The sequence below is a fragment of the Schistosoma mansoni genome, chromosome W, assembly GCF_000237925.1.
Source record: "Schistosoma mansoni strain Puerto Rico chromosome W, complete genome".
NCBI classification, from domain to species: Eukaryota; Metazoa; Platyhelminthes; class Trematoda; order Strigeidida; family Schistosomatidae; genus Schistosoma; species Schistosoma mansoni.
Window position 1 is genome coordinate 23,071,690 of NC_031502.1, and position 24,045 is coordinate 23,095,734.

The 24,045-nt window shown below is 37.0% G+C and overlaps 2 protein-coding genes across 2 annotated transcripts; one reads left to right on the forward strand and one right to left on the reverse strand.

Annotated features, from left to right (window-relative positions):
• Window positions 1-9,159: 9,159 nt before the first annotated feature.
• On the forward strand, window positions 9,160-11,140 carry Smp_056350 (mitotic spindle assembly checkpoint protein mad2-related; the record flags this gene model as incomplete). Its single annotated transcript, XM_018789019.1, has 5 exons — window positions 9,160-9,226; window positions 9,267-9,413; window positions 9,454-9,568; window positions 9,618-9,724; window positions 10,974-11,140. 5 exons carry the CDS (start codon window positions 9,160-9,162, stop codon window positions 11,138-11,140), a joined length of 603 nt encoding a protein of 200 aa, XP_018654504.1.
• A 6,825-nt stretch (window positions 11,141-17,965) lies between these two features.
• On the reverse strand, window positions 17,966-23,551 carry Smp_152340 (hypothetical protein; the record flags this gene model as incomplete). Its single annotated transcript, XM_018789021.1, has 4 exons — window positions 23,358-23,551; window positions 22,847-23,315; window positions 20,437-21,083; window positions 17,966-18,158 (listed from the first exon to the last, which is right to left on the reverse strand). Exons 2-4 carry the CDS (start codon window positions 22,847-22,849, stop codon window positions 17,966-17,968), a joined length of 843 nt encoding a protein of 280 aa, XP_018654505.1. The 5' UTR covers window positions 22,850-23,315; window positions 23,358-23,551.
• Window positions 23,552-24,045: the final 494 nt, after the last annotated feature.

Genomic DNA, 24,045 nt, shown 5'->3' on the forward strand with positions numbered 1-24,045 from the left:
GAACCATATAGTAGATACTTCATTCGCACAGTGTCAATCAATCGTCACAGACTTTATCGTCCTTTCATTTCCACGCCAATCATTCTCTGTCTTCGTTCTCTTTTCTTCGGCTTCTTAACATTCTGCCACCAGGTATTTCACTTTCAACTGTTGATACATATTACTTATATCTTTCGACATCACACACCACAGTCCCAAATACTACATATATATATAATCTAGGATAATGTATATCGCGGAAAACCGATTAGTAGGGTAATCAACAGAATCCCTAAAAATATACGGGAATTATATTACAGACCTGTTTATGTGGCTACTGATTAGGAGGGAACAAGATGTGCGTGGGCAGCAATGCATCTGTGGACGATAATCAGCGCAATGCAAGCAGGGAAAGACGAAAAAGCCAAGATCAAATTTGAAAAATAAAATTCCAATCAATAAAAGTGGTTGTACGAGCTCACTGAACTTGTGAGAAATACGAAGAATAATAACCACTACTTACAAAATAAGTCGATGATAACCAGAGAATAATTTACTAGTCAACTTCACAACAGGGTTAACAACTCACAGAGATTTCATGAAATAATTATTTTCAAGTCCTTATAACCTTTTATTAAAAATATGAAGAATAAAATAGTATGTTTAAAATATTCGAAAAAGCGAAAAGTTTGCTTTTGCGGATTTTCAAAGGTTTCCGTTACTGTGGGTTTGTCTGCATCCCTTACTTTAAATAGGTAGGTAGTTGGCTGGTCCGTGTTGATATTTGCAGTACGTATATTAATCACCGTCGATCTTCTCTAAGATTTTCATTAGTAAAGTGAACAAAATTTATCTCAGCACCGAGTTTCCGTCACAAACCGTTTACATTTTTATAACGGGTATTGTGAAAAATATCATGAAGGGGAAAATTCATCGGAGTAGAAGGTCTTGTGTTCTGCTGTGTAATATCTTACATTTAGCCTCGCCAGATGTTCGCCTTTGCCTATTAAGTAGATCAGAATTCCAACCTGTGTACATACGGTCATGGCTAGTAATCTCTTTGTAGTGCCTTTAGGTGTATTTAGTTCATCCATCCTCATTTGGTTGATTGTAGGAGACAATAATTTGATCTTGTAACTTCCTAGTCCTGCTTCGTATCATGGCTCTAGAGACCGACTATTATGGAGCCATATGGATGAGTTCCTCTAAATTATGCATTACGATTTTAGAACCTTTGAACCTCTTTCTAACCTTGACAATTTTCGGAGCATGTAAAAGAGGTGTATCCACTTTAATTCTTTGGTTTTTTATAATATACTTCACTCTGTACTGACTGTCTACTGATTGACCAATATTTCTCTGGGTCACTCAAAGGTCGTCCATAAATTATAGTCTCACCATTACTATGTTTAGTTAAAGTTAGAATTTTATTAATATCGTCCTCGTAGAACTGTTTTCATCTCACTGTTAGTGTTAAGGTAACGCATTTTGAGTTCTTTGAACTTGTATACACTATGATTATTTGGTCGATAGTCACCAGGTTCTCGTATCATGATAAGCTAATTTTTCAGTAATTAACAATTAAATATTTCGTCCCTATTGCAGAGTGTGGCGCATATATATCTGGTTCCCCCTTGTACTAATATTTGTGTGTTCAAACAAATAAATAAAAAGAATATTGCGGAATATCCATGGATTATGCACTTAACTTGCGTTTAGGTCAGTCACGACGCAGATCCTGCTTAAAAAGTATGCTATCCAAAATCGCCATGGCACGTCTCCACGACACGATGAAATTACCAAGTTAAATAGCAAAATGGGGAACAGTGATTGTGGTAACAACAATGTATAAGGAAATACAACATCTAAGGGTCGTGTTCAAGAATGCAGGATGAAAAGGTGTTTATAAAAGGTTACTCGAGCTTAAGATCTTCAGGCAGATAATGGGTGATTGCACCTGCACCATTGCAATCGATCTCGAGTTATGTTGCCAAGTCTTCACTTCACTTATTCGTACATGCGCATTTGAGATGTGTGGCAATCTCCAATTTTTTGTGAGGTTCCATACTATGTCCATTTCCTTGTGTGGGATATAAAGTCAAAACAATCGAAAGCCTAATAATTAGTGTAAAGCCTAAAGTCTTTTAATAAATCTTACGTCACAGTTTGATGATGCTTTAAAGTCATGTGCTACAGTGAATACCGTGACTCTAAATCCACTAATCATAACCAACAGTATGTCGTACGTTGCTTTGTAATAATCGTCGTAGCCGTCGACCGAACCTCCTTATGTGTATTGAAACCAACCTCCATTTTTGTCATCTGAGTCTATTAATTATTGTACAGAAAATAGTATACCAGTATATAGATATAAGCCAGGAAATTAGGGAAAGGTTTTTGCAATTATCAGATACTAAAGTTTTCGCTGGTATTTGTTGACTGAAAGGTTGCTAATGACGAATTCGCCTTTTACTCGGTAACATTCCAAAGTATCCAACTAGTCTTTAAAATCCTAACCAGACCTAGAACGGATCACAGGGTTTCATTTCAATACGGCTCTGTGAATTCACAGTGCGTTATTGTAAATAAAAAGTTTTGGTTTGTACAACCCGTCCTAGCGGTGGCAGACAATCATTTTTGTGGTAGTAAACGATATCAATCTAGGATAAAAGACTCAGTTGGTAACGGTACTGCAAACAAAGAATATCTGCGTAGGTTTAGTATCTTTTGACTTATCAAAACTTTGTGAGTGAGGTTATGAAGGTTGTGTAAATGAATAGCGTGTGACAATCTTAGGCTTCCTACCAGTCATCTTCAAGCCTTTGACATCAAATAAAGGACAACCCGATGTCGTCACCTAGCTAAGCAGTTACGTTGAAAACTAGATTGATAGAACTTGATAGACTCTGAATGTTACATAAAATGAGATCTACTACTACTCAGGGAGCAGTTAGTGTCACTAGTATCGTTGACATGACAGTTTAGCGGCTATCTCTCAGGTCTTCAAATGCCTTTGTGCGACCGAGGCTACGAGGAGTCTGTTCGCTCTTGAAATGCTCTTAAATACCCGCGCCTATATACCCACTTCCTGAAAAGTCCTGCTCTCTGCTTCCTTTCGGCATGGGTGTCGTTTATGGGATTGAGAGGACAAAAACATATCCGGGTTGTTGAATGTGGAGGAATCACCTAGGGAAGTTGGAAAACCCTGATTTTAAACCAGTGGTGCACATAGGCTCCAAGATCCTAAGGGGTCAAATGGTATATTAGTATATCCTAGATCACAGGCTACCATGGGATCGCACCTAACGTTGCCCCACTGCCTTGTGGATTAGACCTCCAGGCAAAAATCTCGGGGAGTGACTCTAAGGAAACCATCTAGTTAGATTTAGGGACCCGGAAAGTATCCTAGCCCACACAACTATGAAACTGGTTATCAATGAAAGAAACAATTTTGCTCACTTTCGCTACCTATACGAATGGTTATTGTAAGTACTTAATTACATCCAGACTCAACCCGTATTTAATCAAGGACATTTTCTACCATCATTTAAACGATCTTTCCAAGAAAACGCGTTCGACATGTGGTGGTAACCAGAGATTTAAATGAGGAGGTCGGGGATCTAGACACTGAGGGGAGTCGTTTAGGTGTCCGATGGAAACTCAATAGTTACAGGTCAGATAAAAGTGACCGTCTCCTGCAGCTTTGGACTGAATACAATGTTTCTGGACAGCAGCAACTTTCGGCACAACCATCGTCGATAAAGTACCTGGGGCCCTTCTTCTGCAACTCAGGCTTCGGCTCGGATTGATCAAATCACAGTTAGCTACCGCTGGTTCGATTGTATGCAAAGCTGTCACACAAGCTGTGTTTCTACAGTCTCCTTAAAAACTTTAGACACGTGTAACAATCTATAGGGTTGATGAAACTCCAGTTAGTAACATCTAAAGACTTATTGAGTGATGGGCTGAGTTCTTTGAGGAAATGTTCATGTGGTCTGATGCTCCAGCAACATCAATCAGACTGTTTTGTCCTCTATAGCCTGTGACGACTAATCCACCTAATAAAGCAGAAGTCCTCACGGAAACCCAACTCGAAAAGCGCTACAAATCACCAGGCCCAAATGACTTATCCCCAGCGAACTTCTGGTTAGGGAATCGACCGAGTTTTTTGCAAACGTCTGGTAATTAGAGTGTTCCAGCATCCTGGGATGAAGCAATAGTCATTCTTATATTTAAAAAGGGTTTACGTCACGTATGCGACAATTATTGGGGGATAAGTCTACTATTGCATCTGACCTATTGGCTCCTGTCTTTTCAGATTGTTCAAAACTCATAAAAGATTGATTCGCCAGAAGCAGGCGGGTCTTTTCTCTGGTTGTTACAACGCCGCCATAATTACTGCATGCCAACAATCGTTGTGTTTCTTGTTGTTAGGGCCGGTCGTAATTCAATGGAGAAAAATATTTCCTGAGATTGTTGAAAAAGAGTATGACTAAGAAGTTTATTAACATCTTAAACGCTCTAAGTAAAAGCATCCCAAGCAGAGTGGAGATACAAAGTCAGCGCTCTCTATCGTTTCATGTATGGAGGGTAGTTAGACGGGGTTGCCCAATCTCGTCATCCCTCTTCAAATTCGTCGGCGATGACTTTATGAAAACAGCTCCGATGAAAGTAGGTAGTGATGGTGTGGATCTGCTACCCAGATAAAGATTTTTCGACTTTGAGTAAGCATATGATATCTTACTGTGTGGTAATACTCAATTTATGCAATCCTCACTTAATCATTGTCCGTCGGTATGACATGTGCATTGCACCTTCTAAATTCAAATTACTTTTACAACACTGGGAGAAGCTCGTGTCTGCACTCCTGGTAGTCAGCAGTTAAGAGTAGTTGAATGATTCATTTACCTGGGTGGCTGCTTGAGTGCTTGTGCTAACATGACTGGTAATAATTGATGTTGGGCAGTCTGTAAAAAAGGTCGGGTTTGCAACGCGTCGGTGAGAGTAATTTTGCTCCATGCTTGTGAAAGCTGCCCTCTCGGAATTGAGAATGTTGGGCAACTCTTTGTGTTCGACCATCGTTATCTCTAAGGGATTGCTGATATCCAACGTTAAAATTATTCTGGTGATGCAGACGTTCGGTATTGTGTATTCAAACACAGTGGCAATGACTCCATTAATGTCACTATCTTGAAACACTAACTCTAGTGGCTTGGAAATGTGCTACACATATCGTCTCAGTGGCTTCCACATCTCACCTTATTTGCCGAGTCTTGGACCTGTTGGAAGAAGCGGAAAGGTGATCAGTTTATGACTTGGTGTAAGTGTATGGAAGGAAGCTGAACCGGACTGGGATCTGTTGTTTCTTCACGACTCTGGTTCGGGTCCAAGGGATAGCGCAACTCAGTGGCTTGAGACATTATCAGACATGACTCAGAACAAAACCCAACGGCAATCACCCTTTAGTTTCGTTTTAAAAGTGAGGGGAACTTCGTAACTGAAAGAATCCTTTTCGGTTGTATTTTTGTTAGCAAAACTGCTCTCATTATTTGCTACTCTCGTTCACTTATTTCTATTTACCTATTGTTTTTGATTATACTCGTCTTCCTTCCCCTATCTCTTCATAATCTCATTGTGTAGTGCATGTTTATTTTGATGCCCATTTGTACCAATATTTATATGCTTAAATAATAATAATGATAATGAGATCTCTCAGCTTGCTTATAGGGTGTAAAGACAACCGATAGTTCACATAGAGTTAGTGATCAAAGTAGAGTATTTGATCCGTATTCATTTTTTCATTGACGCACTATAAGCATACGAGGTTACTATGTTCACGATCAACTGACGTAACTCAAAATCAAACTCATTGATTCATATATATATATATATTCATTTTGCTTTCGTCCTAAATAAATAATTCAAGGATAGTAAACCGTATAATAGTAGTCAATAGGTCAAATGGAAGCGTATGGTAAAAGGAATATAAATATATATAAGCTAGTGACATAATAGTTACACAATAAGAATATGTATAGTAAGAGGTCATAAATAGTTCCCAGAAGTTACCTATAGTGTAATCTTCTTTAGGATATAACAGATTTACTGTGAGAATTGTTAAATTCTAGACTGTTATAACTTGTTGCCTGGATGTTCTGTTAATGTATAACGTGATAATACCGCCAATTAGAAAGCAGTGGTTTATCTACCGGACCAATGACTCATAAAACCCGTGTGAGCAGCCAGAGTATTTATCGGTCCTGCTTTCCGCTTAATCCAGCCAGTTAAGTCCAGAACACCAATCTCAGCCTCTGTGGTATAAATCATTTATTTCAAGCATACTGGGTTTATATACCAAACAGATAGACCACATCGTACTATAAAACAGGAAAACAACATTTGTACAAGATTCAGCCAAATGTGGCTGCAAATGAGGGAGATAATAAATGATAGACAGGGCATAATTCAAGAATGGTGACTCGTATAACAATAGTTCATAGGTCAAAATAAAGCTTATAATAAGAGAGACATGAATATGAATAGTTCAGTTATTTAACAATTATACGATCAAAAATATATACATAGTTGTTATATCCCCCGGTGAATTACGAATGGTAACTTTTAGGTCTATTTATGGATCAATGTAATATGCCTATTTCCTATTGTACAATTATTACGTAACTGAACTATTCATATTCGTATTTCTCCTATCATTAGCTTTATTTTGACCTTGACTTATTATCATACGATTCTTGAGTTATAATCAGTTTATTGATTACTTTGGTTTGTATAAAAACCCAGTGTGTTTGTAAATAATGATTGATACCACTGAGGCTGTTATCGGTGTTTTGGACTTAACTGGTTGGGCTAGGCAGATCGCAGGATCGGTTAGCACTGTAGACTGCTCGTACGGTTTCGTGTGTCACTGTTCCAGTCGATAATTCGCTGCTCCCTGTTTGGTGGTCTTATCGCGTCACACATCAACTAGGCATCCACTCGGCCACAAGTATAACAATTGGCGACGGGGACAAAAAAAAGTGAAAAATGACGCTCCCTTCTGACCGATTACAGTTGCTATTTGACCGACATTTGGAGTTCATGGTCAAACTACGCACACAGTTTCTGGATCACCAATGCTTTGCATATGCGTCGGAAGTGGATGGATTAATCACTGAATTTCACGCAGAGTTGGAAAATGATCGCAGCCTCCATGAATCCTCGACCAGCCGCAACTCAAACGAAACAGCAGTCTCTCAAGAGACGCCCGGTTGTCCATCACTATCCATTTCAGAAACGTGCCCGGTAGTGGATTCAAACCCCACTATCCCTGAATTAGCAGGTCCGAACAGTGACGCTTCCAGCTCTCATCAACATGACGCCATGTCAAATGCTCATGAAATTGCTGCAGTACCCGCCCACGAAGAAACGGGAAACAAAGCGAGCAGTATAGTGGATGCAGTGGTGCCAAATGAAACTAGTCATAATGTGAAAAATGTTTCTAATGAATCTAATGATCAAGATTCTCTAATTTTTCATATGTTCCTATTGAACTCTCTTATAAAAATGGGAGAAAAATGTCAGATGCATTAAATGATAATCAAGAATCCAATACGTTTTTCATAGACACTGATTATGATTCATTATCTGCCGATGAGGTTCCGAAAAAATTCAAGCAAACTGTTTCACAGGAATCAAACGCTGGTGACCTCAAATCAATTGTCGTCGATCCTCATGATCCAGTCAGTTCTAATGGTTTCTCTGTTAAATATGACAAACATGTTCTATATAATGTCACATTAATAGTAACTTGGCTATATGAGGATCCAACAGTCTTTCGTGGGGGAGGAGGAATTGGTTCATAAATAGGTCCCAAAGTTACTATTCACCATACTTATCGGGACATAACATCTTTCTATTTGTCCAATTTTTTCTTGGTCACATATTAAGTTCTTCTAGGTGAAAGTTTTTTTATCATATGGTTAACCATTCATAATAACTAATTTGGAGTAAGTTTATTGCAATATTCCATACATTATTTATTTAAACATAAATATTGGTACAAAGGGTCACCAGATATATATGTGCCATACAAGTCTTATTTGATTTGTGTGAGGGCTGTGATACTGCCTGGGTGCCCAAACTGAAGCAGGTGGTTTTTTTAGGGGGACACACCCGAAGCCTTTGATTTAAAGATCTGATTCATACGCCATTTGTTCTGTCAGGATACTGGATCCCATGTTCACCATTGGTTTGGAATCAGGGTTTTCCAACTCCCCTAGGTGAACTCGCCTTGTCCACCAACCCGGTTAAAGCCCCAGACACTCGCTTTCCGTCTTCTCAATTTCGTAAACAACAGTAATGCCACGAAAAGGTAGGTAGTGAGTAGGACTTTCCTGACAGAGGCTATATACGCGTGGTCATGTGAGAGCGAACTCTCCCCATTCTCGGCCGTACCCGGGCATTTGGGGGGCAGTATGTGTTTACCAATTCGTAGTTACTAACCTGTATTCTTTCAAAATAATTTGTACATCATTTAGACAATACATATAAGAATATAAACCCGACCGTTGCTGCTACCTTGACGTGGTGGTTGGGCTTGTCTGTCGTGATTAACCAATCGAGCTATACTGCCTGGAAAAATCGTTTCTCGAGGTCCTACCATGCCAGGCAGGTCGGTTGAAGAGCGGTAAGACTAAAAGCAGCAAACCCAAAGTCCGAAGGCGAAGTTGTACTGCTGACTGTACAAAGGTGTGACAGCAGTAAGGTGTTTCCTTCAGACAACCAGAATGACAGCGATGCTGCCTTCCCACAAGGAGGGGTGGGGTTAGAAAAGGTCGACCCTAAAAATGCACACCTCGCCTTATTCCACGGATATCCGTCTCCGGCGGTAAGGTCCTTTAAAGAACGGAGCTAACACAAAAACTACCCACAAAAAGGTCGTGTGTGACCGACCCCAAGCAATTGTCCCTTGGGCAATGCGGTCACGCTCTCAGGTCATTAAGACCACTTCTAACCCAATTTCCTTTTCAGGTACCTCTAGAATAACCCTTCCATGATGTGGGCAACCGGGAAGTGATAACTGCCCTCATACCTCTAACAACACTCAAGATAAGAATATAAATGTTAAAATGTATTTTTTTTTCTTTTATTTTTAGTCCATTATCACATACATCATAATCAATGCCAACTGAAACTGCTAGTGCTATATCATTGAAAGGTTCTGCTGAATTATTAACAGATTATTTTTGTATGTTTTATTAACAAAATTTCTAACTCATTCTTATTAGTTTATGCTTTAAATAGTATATTATATCAACGTGGTATCTATCCATCAGCATCATTTAAACAAAATATTAAATATGATTTAAGTGTACTTGTTACCACGGATGAAAATCTTATTAAATATTTAAATGTTATATTAAATCAAGTTAAAAGTAATGTTATTATAAATAACTTAATTAACTTAATTAAAAGATTGGTTAGAAGATGGTAGTGTACATCGACTTGCATTAATTATTAAATCAGTTAAAACTGAAGAAGTATTAGAAAGATGGCAATTTGATATGACAACTGAAAAAACAGATTCTAGGTAAGTTTAAATTATGTTTTCCTATCTCTTTCTTTCTCACTCTATTTAGTAATTCAGTTGGAACAAAATCTTTAGCACAAATACAAAGTGAAATTCAAGGTGTTATACGTCAAATTGTTGCTTCAAATACATTTTTACCAGTATTAAATAGTTCATGTAAGTATGTTTTTTTATTTTATTTCATTTGAATATATAAATATTGGTACAAAGGGTCACCAGATATATATGTGCCATACAAGTCTTATTTGATTTGTGTGAGGGCTGTGATACTGCCTGGGTGCCCAAACTGAAGCAGGTGGTTTTTTTAGGGGGACACACCCGAAGCCTTTGATCTAATGATCTGATCCACAAGGCAGAGGAGCATCGTGAGGAGATGCAGTCCCATGGTAGCTGGTGACCAACGATTGATTCATACGCCATTTGTTCTGTCAGGATACTGGAGCCCATGTGCACCATTGGTTTGAGATGGGGGTTTTCCAACTTCCCTCGATGGATCCTCCGTATTCGCCAGCACAGATAAAGCATCATTCATTCGCTTTTCATCCTCTTAAGTTCGTAAACAAGAGTAATGCCACGAGAAAGTAGGTAGTGAGTAGGACTTCCCTGACAGAGGTTATATACGCGTGGCCATATGAGAGCATTTGGAGAGGGAGAGCGGACTTTCCCCACTCTCGGCCGTACCAGGGCATTTGGGGTCAGTCTTCAGTGCTGTTAGAGGTATGAGGGCAGTTATCACTTTCCTGTTGCCCACACCGTGGAAGGGTTCTTCTTCTAGAGGTACCTGAAAAGGAAATTGGGTTAGAAGTGGTCTTAATGACCTGAGAGCGTGACCGCATTGCCCAAGGGACAATTGCTTGGGGTCGGTCACACACGACCTTTTTGTGGGTAGTTTTTGTGTTAGCTCCGTTCTTTAAAGGACCTTACCGCCGGAGACGGATATCCGTGGAATAAGGCGAGGTGTGCATTTTTAGGGTCGACCTTTTCTAACCCCACCCCTCCTTGTGGGAAGGCAGCATCGCTGTCATTCTGGTTGTCTGAAGGAAACACCTTACTGCTGTCACACCTTTGTACAGTCAGCAGTACAACTCCGCCTTCGGACTTTGGGTTTGCTGCTGTTAGTCTTACCGTGGGCAAGTATGTTTATACTTTTGTGTTTAAATCTATTTGATGTGATTAATTAATTATCAATATAATTAGTTTATATATTAATTGGATAGTATTGAGAATTAATATTCTGCTTATTTTCTAACTGTATAAATTTATGGATATATATTAAACATTACTGCTCTGATTTTTCAATAGTAAAGGATAAATAAGAGATCCTAGAGAAATTGTAATTACCCATGAATCATCAATATTGATGAACTTATCTATTTAATTATTAATATATATATTTAATTAACAGGTACTTTTGAACTACTAGTCTATGCTGATCGAAATGCAAATGTTCCTACTTCTTGGGAGGAGACTGGTCCACAATTTATTGTTAACTCTACAGAAATCAAATTACGTTCAATCTCTACAACATTACATAGAGTAGATCATACAGTTTCATATAAGCGTTCAATTTGACATTTATGTTTCGTTTTGTTGTTGTTTTAACTGGAGAAATTTGAGATTATTATTATTTTCATAAAAATAAATATACATTTTCGAGAGAAGTTTGTTAGACTTTTTTTCATTGTAAAATAATGTAATGTATGGTAAAACGTTCAGGGGTTGGGATTCATTCATGTCTCTTTCCTCCTACCTCGACTTTCAACACTCTCCCAGGTCTACTGAGACTTCGCTCCAAACTACACATTGGAGACTTCAACGTACGCACCTTATGTCAACCCGGCCAGCAGGCCTCCTTGGCTAAAACCCTAGAATCTCGTACCACCGATGTATACTGTGTCTCCGAAACACGCATACAGGATCCTAGTGTGGTCACTCACTTAACCTCACCTCGCCAAAATGGAGAGCCGACGAGATACACCCTCTGACGACCCGACGGCCAGTTCTCGTGGACTAGCGGGTGTAGGCATAGTACTAAGTATGAGGGCAGAACAGGCACTTTTAGAGTGTATCCCTGTTAAAAGTCACCTATGTGCTGCTTGGCTCCATAAGAACTCGGAAGAATAAGGGTACACGTTGCCTTTTATTTGTTCGCGCCTACGCTCCCACTGACTGCAGCCCGGATGAAGTGAAGGGTGATTCTGACAGAAAGCTCTCTAAACTTCTTCAAAAAGCTAAACGCTCAGACATAGTACTCGTAGCGGGTGACTTTAATGCCCAGGTAGGCAGAAGAAATGGAAAAGACAGCGGCTGTAGGCAACTCTTCAGACTAATAAAAGAAACCGGGATTAAGAAGTCAAATGTAAGCGAGACAATGTCGGAAAAAGACGAAATCCTTATCCGCTCTCGTCCCAGACGTTTAGGACGATGGGCCGAACACTTTAGCTGGCCTTCAGCTACTCTACAGTTACCCACCATCCCCAGACAGTCTGAATGGAACATTGAAGTAGGTCCCCCAACTCTAGCGGAAGTTCAAAAGGCTATAGCTAGTCTGAAGAGCAGATGGGTTGGCTTTAGTAATCTTTAAATATGGTGGTCCGGTTCCAGCGATTAGGTTGACCAATATTTGAGCTAAAATCTGGGAGTTGGACGTAATCCCATCTGACTGGTCACAATCTCTGGTTGTCGCAATATATAAGGAGTCAAAATCATCCTGTGATAACCATAGAGGGATTAGTTTGGCAAATATACCATCTAAAATACTTGCCTCAATAATTATCAGGCGCCTAACTAAGACTCGTGAACTGCAAACACGAGAAAATCAGTCTGGCTTCAGACCTGGTCGTGGCTGTATCGACCACATATTCACTATTCGTCAGGTTTTAGAACACAGACATGCTTATCGGCGTCAGACAATGATAGTTTCTCTTGACTTAAAAACAGCATTTGACTCTGTATACCGAGTTCTGTGGCAATCTGTCGTTGAAAGGTTTACCTCAGAAGTACACAAACCGTGTGAGGACTCTTTACTCGAACACTACTAGTCGAGTGAGAGCTTATGGCGCCTTACCATATCAGAAAGAGCAGTTGAAGGGTGGTAAGACTAAAAGCATCAATTTTTAGGCTAGAGGACAAAGTTTTACTGCTGATTGTACTGGGGTGTGAGTCCAGTAAGGTATTTCTGTCCGACAATTAGAATATACGGCGACGCTGCCTCCCCACAATGGAAGGAAGGGGTTACAGAAGGTGGATCCTAGGGAAAATACACCTCACGTTGTCCCATGAATTTCTGTCGCTAGAAGTAAAGCCTTCATAGTGTAGAGCTTACACACTAAGAAGTATTTATAAAAGAGCTACGTGTGAGCGGCCTCGAGTAGCTTTCTCTTGATCTATATAGCTACACCCCTAGGTCACTAAGATCACCCTTTAACCTAGTTCCTTTTTTAGTTTCCTTAGTAAGAAGTATCCTTCCTCAGTATGGGTAGAGTGGAGCTGACAGTCTTAACACCTCACGTCTACAAACATAGTTGAGAATCGTCGAAAAATCATGGAAGTACAGTTAGCGAGTCTTCTATCATCAATCATGTAGGATCTGGCACACATATGTGCATCGGTTCAAGTTACTTATAGTATGAACAAATAAATGATATGGAATTAAGTATATAGTAATATATTTAAAATTTAGAGGAAGACATGGAATGCATACGTCTATAACACTGTAATCTACTCTACGGTTAGCATAAAATATTTGCTTATCGTATTTAGTCTTCATATAACATTCATTCAACTGAATAAAATGAAAACAAACCATATTTTTTATGATACATATTTTCAGAAGGGGTTTTTGTGGAGATTTTAGTAATTTTATGTAGTTGAAATCATGAGTCAATTGAAGCTAGACCACCATGGAAAACCTGGAAGCATTGAACAGCCGTTTCATCCTATTGCGGGACTCCTCAGTAGTGCGCATCCACGATCCTGCCTCGCGAGATTCGAACCAAGGACCTAAAATATCCACAAACCCCCTTCTGATAATAATCATATGCTCACTAGTGACTGGCTTCAAGAGATATTTCCTGGAGTTCTAATGAGAAGCAGTGACCAGTGGAGTTCAACCAGGTCTGTTGTGAGATATCAACCCACTGAAGACAATGGTGAACGGTTGCTCCATTTCGTGGATTGGTTAAAGTTAGACATTATTAACACCGTTGGATCCCGGCCGACTCAGTGGTCTAGTGATTAAGCGCTCGCGCGTGAGACTGATACATATTTATTTATATTTGAATTCATTATGTATGATGATTACCTTTAGTTTAATATGAATAATAAATTAATCATAGATATTACATAGCTAGGATGCAGCTGAACGATTTAGACTTTGCAGATGATCTGGCTCTTCTATCACACACGCAATAAAAAATGCAGGAGAAGACGACCAGTGTAGCAGAAGTAGGTCTCAATATAAACAAAGAGAAAAGCAAGACTCTCCGATACAATCCATCATGCACCAATGGAATTACACTTAACGGAGAAGCTTCGGAGGATGTGAAAACCTTTACATATCTGACCAGCATCATCGATGAACACGGTGGATCTGATGCAGATGTGAGGGCGAGGATCGGCAAAGCATGAGCAGTATATTTACAACTGAAGAACATCTGGAACTTAAAACAATTGTCAACCAACACCAAGATCAGAATTTTCAATACAAATGTCAAAACAGTTCAACTGTATGGGGGTGGAAACGTGGAGAACTACGAAAATCATCATCCAGAAGATACAAGTGTTTATTAACAGTTGTCTACGCAAGATACTTCGGATCCGTTGGCCAGACACTATCAGCAACATTCTACTGTGAGAAAGAAAAGACCAGATTTCAAAGGAGGAAGAAGCGCTACAAGTGATGGGACAAACATTGAGGAAATCCCCCAACTGCGTCACAAGACAAGCCCTCACATGGAATCCTGAAGGCCTAACGAGAAGAGGAAGACCAAAGAACACATTACTCCGAGAAATAGAGACAGACACGAGAAGAATGAACAACAGCTGGATAGAACCAGAAAGGAAGGCTCAGGACAGAGTGAGTTGAAGAATACTGGTCGGCGGCCTATACTCCAATGGGAGTAACAGACGTAAGTAAGTAAGTAAGTAAGTAAGATATTACATAGATTTCTGTAAATGATCACAATAATTTTTTTAAAATTTTTTTCAATATTTTTGTTAATTATGTAAATCATAAATAAATGTGTACATCAAAAAGGTATCCACTTTTATTTAATCATTTTTAATTTAGGATTACTGATATGTTTTCCTTGAATAGTTAATCTATTACCATGTAAATTTTCAATATCATTTTCACTACCTAATGATGCAACTTCATCTAATAGTTTAAATATATTAGAAATAGATCCTTTTCCTGTGATTATAGATTCCATATCATCTTTATCAATAATATTATAATGATGTTGATGATGATGATCTGGATCATGATCATTATTATGATTATTATCCAAAGAAGTTTTATTTACATCATTATTTATCTCATTATTAGATTCAATATTATTATTTAAAGATTCTTTCATTATTAAATTATGATTATTATTATTATCATTATTATATTGATTTTTAATTAATTGATCTAATTTAAATTGTAGTCTATTACTTAATTCAATTAATAATTGTTTATCTATTGTTAATTGATAAATTTGTTTAATTGCTTTAATTAATTGATTATTATTGATTTTATTCAATTGATTATCATTACCATTATTGATTTTATTGAATTGATTATCATCATCATTATTGATTTTATTGAATGGATTATCATCATTATCATTATTGATTTTGTTGAATTGATTATCATTATTGATTTTATTGAATTGATTATCATTATTATTATTGATTGATGATAATTGAATAAATTGTTTAGCTTGTTTTGACATTATGTTAATAATTTGTTTTAATTTAATACTTTCATTTTTTAATTGATTATAATTATTAATTAAATAATTTAATTGATCATTATTATTATGATTATGATTAAATTGTATATCATTTAAATGTATATTAGGTTTAATTAAAGCATGTTTTAAATCTTCATTAAGTTGTTTTATATGATTTTGTGATATATGATAAATAGATTGAATATTATGATATTTAATTTTTTCTTCTTTCAATAAATAAGTAGTATGTTTAGTTTTTTGTTTTTCTTCATTTAATGATTCTGTTAATTTTTTATTTTGAATTTGAAGAGAATTGACTTGTTCCTCATGTCTCATATTCATAGACATGAGTTCTTCTTCATATTGTTGTAATTTTAATCTAAATAAAAGATTATTTTTTTTGAGTTAAAGGAAAATATACGAGATTGATACTATGATGATGAAAACTGAAACGATGAATAGTTAGCTGAAAAAAAGATTGGTCTTTTAAAGACTTCAAGGAGTATAAAGGGGCATCAGATATATATTACTACTTATTTACTTACGCCCTGTTACTCCCAATGAAGTATAGGCCGCCGACCAGCATTCTCCAACATACTCTGTCATGGGCGTTCCTTTCTAGTTCTATCCAATGTTTGTTTATTCTTCTCATGTCTGTCTCTATTTTTTGGCGTAATGTGTTCTTTGGTTACCAGATACATATGCACTACACAAATCTTATTTATGTGTGAGGGCTGTGATACTACCCTGGTGCCCAAACTGAAGTAAGTGTTTTTCTTACGGGGGCCACACCCGGAGCCTTGGACCTAAAGGTCTGATACACAAGGCAGTGGAGCATCGTAAGGAGATGCAGTCCCATGGTAGCTGGTGACCAACGATTGATTCATGCGCTATTTGTTCCCTCAAGATCCTAGATTCCATGTGCACCATTGGTTTGTAATCAAGGTTTTCCAACTCCCCTAGGTGGACTGTCTGTATCCACCAACCCGGTTAAAGCGCCGTGCATTCGCTTTTCATCCTCTCAATTTTGTAAACAACACCCCCCGCCACGAGAAAGCAGTGTGTAGTACTTCTCTGGCAGAGGCTATATACGCGTGGCCATGTGAGAGCATTTGGAGAGGGAGAGCGGACTCTATCCACACTGGGTCAAATATTAAACTAATGCATTTTTAAAGAGGATGAAACTAGTGTATCATAGTCTGTATGGCTGCGGCTGGAGTATTTATTTGATACAGTTGTATAACTTACTGAAATGCTTTAGGTTTAACATGAACACATTTTTATAGGTTAAATCACCAACTGATCTTAATTAAACAACTACTGAAGAATAGGAAGTATTAGACAAGTGTTTCATCCCATTATGAGATCCTTCAATAGTGAGAATTCACAACTTGCAGGGGGGTCTAGTTCAAGACCATTGGATCTCAAAGTGAGCATTTAATCTTTGAGATACCGAGTAAATGGTTTATATTTCTAACTTCATACTCACTCCATAATTCTTTAATACTAACAATAACTGATCTATAGTGGAAAGAATTCCAACGGTGATGTGTGTCCATGCAAACAATACACGAATTTCGCATGTACGAAAGATGTCTTTTAATATAGTTCAGTGATATTTAAGAGTACTAAAGTCAGTCACAGAAAAATTAGTATAGGTTTGTTGAATTAAGCTGCATACCTACAAATGACCATATTGAGAGAGAAAATATAGCAAAATGACAACTGAATAAGTTATAGTAATTGTAGTAAAAACTAGACATAAATCTATTTCGCATAGAAAGAGTGAAATTGAAGAGTATGAGTAAGTGATAATATTACAAACCAGAATTTAAAGTAAGCCAAACAATAAATGCATCTATGACATTGAAATTCAATTCTTAAACCATCCCTATTAAGGTTGTAGATGATTAATGCCGAGGAATCTCATACTAGAATGAAACAAATATCCGTAATGTCAAGCATATTTATACACATATAAGTTGCTATGTTTTTGTCACTATGATATCATGCCCCCAAATGCCCTGGTACGGCAACGAGTGGACAGAGTCCGCTCTCCCTCTTCAAATGCTCTCACATGGCCACGCGTATATAACCTCTGTCAGGGAAGTCCTACTCACTGCCTTCTCTTGGTGGGGGTGTTGTTTACAAAATTGAGAGGACTAAAAGAAAATGTCCGGCGCTTTAACCGGGTTGGTGGACACGGTGCGTCCACCTAGGTGAGTTGAAAACCCTGATTCCAAACCAATGGTGCACATGAATTCCAGTATCATGAGGGGACAAATGGCGTATGAACCAATCGTTGGTCACCAGCTACCATGGGACTTAATCTCCTCACGATGCTCCACTGCCTTGTGGATCAGACCTTTAGGTCAAAGGCTCACGGTGTGGCCCCCCTTAAGAAAACTACCTGCTTCAGTTTGGGCACCTCGGCAGTATCACAGCCTTCACACACAAATCAAATGAGATTTGTGTAGCGCATATGTATCTGGTGCTTCCTTGTAGCAATATTTGTGCGTTTAAATAAATAAATAACTATGATATCATGAAGTGGGTCTACTGGGACATGTATGCATTTGTTAAAGATTCCAAGTTTCTCTATATTACGATAAACATTTTTGAAAATTTTATTTAGATTATTTATTTTCAGTCTGTTGATATACAAATAAAAAATTTTTTAGTCCTCATCATAAAATAAATAAAATCTGTAAAGCAAATAGTCAGGATGCATTATTCATTAAACAAAACAAATATCATGAGGTGAAACCAAGATAAAACTAAAGAAAACATTCACTAAGAACCCTGAAACATGACTATAAACTATCATAAAGTGTTCAAAATGTTGAATACTACCTTGATTGTCTTTTTTTTCTTTGGGAGATAAAGATATTAGAATATATATAGGAATATACTGAGGTCCAACTGTGTTTAGTGGTGGAAAACATCTTCAAGTTTATAAACTTCAATTACATCTAGACTGAACCCTTAATTTTTATCATGATGAACATGTAGTGTCTAGTTCTATGTCACACTGATATGGGTTATTCTAGATTATGGACAGATCTATTAATTTATTCCTCATGAGTCACATTTTGACCTTGTCAATTATTTGCCTATAACCTTGACTATTTGTATTTGAGCTTGTGTATCGCTTATCCTATTCATCACATGTCTTTAATTTATTTTTTTCTGGCTATAAATACCAAGTCACGCTTTATTAACACGAGTTGGTATGCTTAACTTCTACGGTTCGCTTTCCTGCTCCTTGTTTTAATATTTCTCTGATTTAACGAGAACATGAAATAAACTCACCCAACCTAATACGTATTTGGCTTCTCATAACCGTCACCGCCCAAAAGGGGTAAGTCTAGATATAACATATAGAGTTAAACGGATGGCTTATATTCATTCGTTCCTCCGAATGGCAGTCATATCACAGGTCACTAAAAATATTTTTTCATAATAAGATTGTTGGCAAATTTTATCCTCCTACTCTTCGTTGAAAAAATGAGCAACCAAAAGACATAGTTCCAATAGGTTGAAAGTTACAATCACTTTATTCTGATAAGATACTTTTCCAAAACGGATCAATTACCCTGATATTCTCAATTGATTAACTGTTAGTTAAAATAAATTCAACTCCTGGAATTTTACCAATAAATTTTCCACAATGAGTAGGTCCTATTATTAAGCTATCAACGGATTATATATATACATATATATATATATATATATATATATATATATATATATAATTGATTTGCCACCTTTGCCTAGTACTCTAAGTTCGACCTCAACACCGCTCACATGGTCGTCTAACGATAAGCTTTGAAATCTACGATTAAAGACTTGCAGTCACTCTGACCTTAGTTGTTAACAAGACATGGTGGTCTTCCGAGATAATGCTCTGATAAAACAAAAAAAATGGTTACAAGTCGGCTCTAGAGACAACACACCTCATTTTACTTTTCAAATTCCCATTGCGAGTAATAAGGTATCGTAAAGTATGGAGCTAAGGCCTTCTATAACTGGCACTAACCAGTCATGTCGACATTGTGGTGATACTATCAGGTAGTCAAAAATACTTATTGTTATATCCCCCGGTGAATTACGAATGGTAACTTTTAGGTCTATTTATGGATCAATGTAATATGCCTATTTCCTATTGTACAATTATTACGTAACTGAACTATTCATATTCGTATTTCTCTTATCATTAGCTTTATTTTGACCTTGACTTATTATCATACGATTCTTGAGTTATAATCAGTTTATTGATTACTTTGGTTTGTATAAAAACCCAGTGTGTTTGTAAATAATGATTGATACCACTGAGGCTGTTATCGGTGTTTTGGACTTAACTAGTTGGGCTAGGCAGATCGCAGGATCGGTTAGCACTGTAGACTGCTCGTACGGTTTCGTGTGTCACTATTCCAGTCGATAATTCGCTGCTCCCTGTTTGGTGGTCTTATCGCCTCACACATCAACTAGGCATCCACTCGGCCACAAGTATAACACTTATTCAACCAGCATTTCTTTTCAGGTCCTTAATAAGGAGCATCCTTGCACACTAAGGGCAACCAGAAAGTGATAACCACCCTCATACCTACAACAACATAAGAGATAACTTTTTCCTAGTATTTCATTAAACAATTGATGTCTGATATTGTTACAGAAGCTTTAAATCGTCAATCAAGTAGTCACTTTGACTAAAAACAAATAAAATTTCAGCTGATGAAAATTGATTGGGTAAAATATTACTCATTAGAGAACTTGAAAACTAAATGATTACGTATAACTTTACGCTAATGAAGAACGGAATTTTCCCGTAGAGTACTGTTTGTTACATAAAAAGTGGATATATATATAATTATGATTATCCTAAAATGTCGTGTGTACTTTATGCAAATGCAGTGCTTATAAACTTACTTCAATTTATCAATTTCTTCAGTAAGCTCAGCCTTTTGTGATGTTGCTAGTTCTTCGTTTTGAACTTTAGTTGATTCAAGTAAATCTTGTTTCAGTTTAGATTCATTTAGCCGTGTGTGCAAATCTCGAATTTTAAGCCTTTGTGATTCAACTGTTTTGTTTAGTTCGTTTAGTTTACAGTTTAAATTGCATATTTCTTCCTCTTTACATGATAATTCTTGCATATAATCATGTTTAGTTTTATTAGCTAGTTCAACAGACTCGTTTGCAAGATGGATACGTAATTCTAGGTCAAAGATTTTTTGTGCAGTATCAGCTCTGAGCCTTTCTTTCTCTTTCACTGCGTCATCGATCGCAGTTTGTAGTTCAACAGCAGCATGAAGTCTTTCCTTCTCAAGTTCTGACTGAAGACGATTAATATTATTTTGCAATTTGATGCGTTCTTCAGTTTCAGTTTTTCTTAATACCTCAATTATTGCATTGTGTTTTTCAAGTAGCTTTTGTTCTCGTTTGACAGTTTCATGGAGAGATTCTTCAATATCCTCTCTTAATTTTGCCTCTGATGATTTGACCTGAGCAAGCTCTGATTGTGTACGATCTAAGGAAACTTTGATTTCGCTAATTAGAATATCTCTCGAGTGAATATTCTGGAGAAAAAACAAACAACAGTTAAGCGTTGAATATAAGAACTCTACGCTACTTAATGACTCGTGAAAATTTATTGTATGGAAAGTGTAATTCGATATGGAAAGGAAAGTATGTAAAATACGAAATGATATATGATGCTTTTGTATATGTTTGGATGATTAGAACGGCAATAAAGTAAACGTTTAATAATGTTTGATAATCGTTGTACTAGATCAGATATTAACTGAAGTTAATAATCTGAATTATTAGGTTCATACTCTGGTTTGGTTGTAACGCGCCTGCCACGTGACTATGTCTTGAATACATCGCAAAGTCATGAGTGGGCACTGTTGAAGAGTTCTACACTAAAAAGAAACGGTTGATAACTAGGTTTTCGGGTAGGACTATAATTTATGGACGAACCAATCAGATTTACGATAACAGGTCTTGGATCTCGGCGTGAAACTCTTCATCCATTTGGCTAAATATTGCTTTGGAATTTTAGCTGATGTCAGTTCGTGATGAAAACTCTAATCCTAACCAACAACTATAAATCATAATTCTAATTTCTCACACTGTTTTACAACCCTTATGTAGTTCTAGTTAGGTGGACATTCTCAAGGTCATCTTGGCGTCGCTTTGCGTCTACAATCATTATCTAGCAAATATTTATTGTTGTAAAGCACTGTTTAGTCTAATGTATTCCTGATATTTTAATCGGTACTGACTGGGACGTCTCAAATATATCATGACTTTGTCACTAGGATTCTGCCTAATGGCCGATGGTTTTGAAATCATTAAATTTGAGCTTGGTAATGACATTTACATCACTTAATCTGCCAAAAAGAGAGCTTTTAAATTAAAAAAACCGTTTATCCTCACTGGGAATAAGGTGCTAAACCCACGTTAAAAATTTTAAAATTTTCTACTGGTCAATCTAACAGACCCTTTATTCACTTAAACATCTGTCATGACTGTTGTTTGCTTGGTTTAGATTGATGGCAATTATTAGGAAAGCAAACAACCCTACGAAAATACAAAGAATCTAGTTATTTGTACTAGTCAATTCATCCTCATTTCACATGAAAATGATAGTGGACAGTCTTTCTTAATGACAATATGAAGTAAAAAATATATTTATCTCAGTGTTGTTTTTATAGGTAAAAAGAGCCGTACGCCTGTTTAATTATAGTCAACATAAAAATAAATAAAGTCACGTCTATTAGTTTTGGGAAGAAGCATGTATGGAATGTTTTGAATAAAATGTAAGGAGCCTTTGTTCGTAGAACACTAATAACAGCTCAGTACGTTGTTGGTAATCAGATCTAGTACACTCAATATCATTTTTGGGTTTTCATCTTTTGTAACATACACATTGTTCTCTGCAGCAAGCACAGCCAGTTGTGCTTGATCTTTGCACCTATCCACCATTAATACCCTCAGTTTGTGATTCTCAAACACAAAAAACGTAAATGTAAAGCCCATATAATTCTGGAAGAAAACAGGGCGCTAAAAGGGACAAAGAATACTTAAAAATGAGGGTGTAAGCCGTCATAAATAGCTGAGCACAGTAAGAATGTGCACGAATTGGGTTGTATCTCGTTAAAGAACAGAAAATTCTGGCAAAATAACCAAAAAACAAGCTGATGATGAGAGAGGTCTTGTCGAAGATCACAGGACCAGCAAACAAAGAAAACATTAAACCGTGTAATTTACCAGAATTGTTATGCAATGTATACTTAATGACATTTAAACTAGTTCTAGATTTATGAAAAGGACCTACCATAACTAATTCGTCGTAAAGTTAGTTATAGAAACATCATGTTATCGATTGAGTTTTTGCAAAACGAGAAGAGGAGCCTTGCCTATAGGCTTACAGTCGACATTAAACCAGAAAAGTTTGTTATGAACTAAAAAATTAAATAAATAATTATTAGCGTGTCTCTATTCCTAAGCGAAGGTCAGATATGTCGCTGATGTTGATTATTACATTTTTGTTTCAAGTTTCATATATTACTGAACTCATGGCTAGGAAATCCTTACATTAGTTAAAGATAAGACACGTTCACTCAGTTTGTTAATCGCCAAATCTCGCTCCTTGATCAATCGAAAGTTAAAAATGAAGTCATGTTTCAGCTTTTCGAAATGTGATGTTTTAAGATCAAGATTCTTTTGAAGTAGATCGGATTTGGTTTTAAGTTCATTAATTTCATTGTGTAATAGTTGTTTTACTTCAATATCCTTCGCTAAAACTTATTTCAGATGTTAGTGTAGCAGAATATAATGATAAATACCTTCATCCAGTTTACTGCTAGCAAGACTTCCAGATGGGGCAACCATTGTGTATATAGTGACAAATTTAGGCGAGTAAATGGCTAAGCAATATCATGCATCATTAGACCAGTATTTTGATCTTTCAAACGTATTCACACTGTTGACCCTGACAATGTTTACATCACTTGGTTTGCCGCTTTACACACTTAGTTGATGCCGAAGAGTGTTCAATACCCAATATAATCGTCACGAGCTTGTTGCTCTTGTGGAGATAGGCGTGACAAACTTATTTTGCGAATAGTTTTCGATATTATTCACACTTATTTTGTTAATTTTTACAGTTTGTACATTTACTTCCCAGGAGTCTGTTAAGAGGAAACTTGACTAAGGATAACATCTTATAATGATTTACCCATTTTCTTCTTTTCCTATTATCGTTAATATACCTAGGTCCTTGTCTGGAGGTATTGGTGATCCACTGCTGCTAGACACGGAAGCCTGTTAAGCGAAAGCTTCTTCTATTCCGTCCACAACCATGTGAACCATTTGCTTATCAAAGTTAGGAACATGACCTTGAACTCTCTCTTCTGTTTTGAATCACTCATGGCATGATACAGCCTGTTAACTGCTCGCAAATACACTGTTGCACACACGTCTCTCGTTCTCGATTGCCTATGGTTATGATAAATGAACTACAGAATATCTATT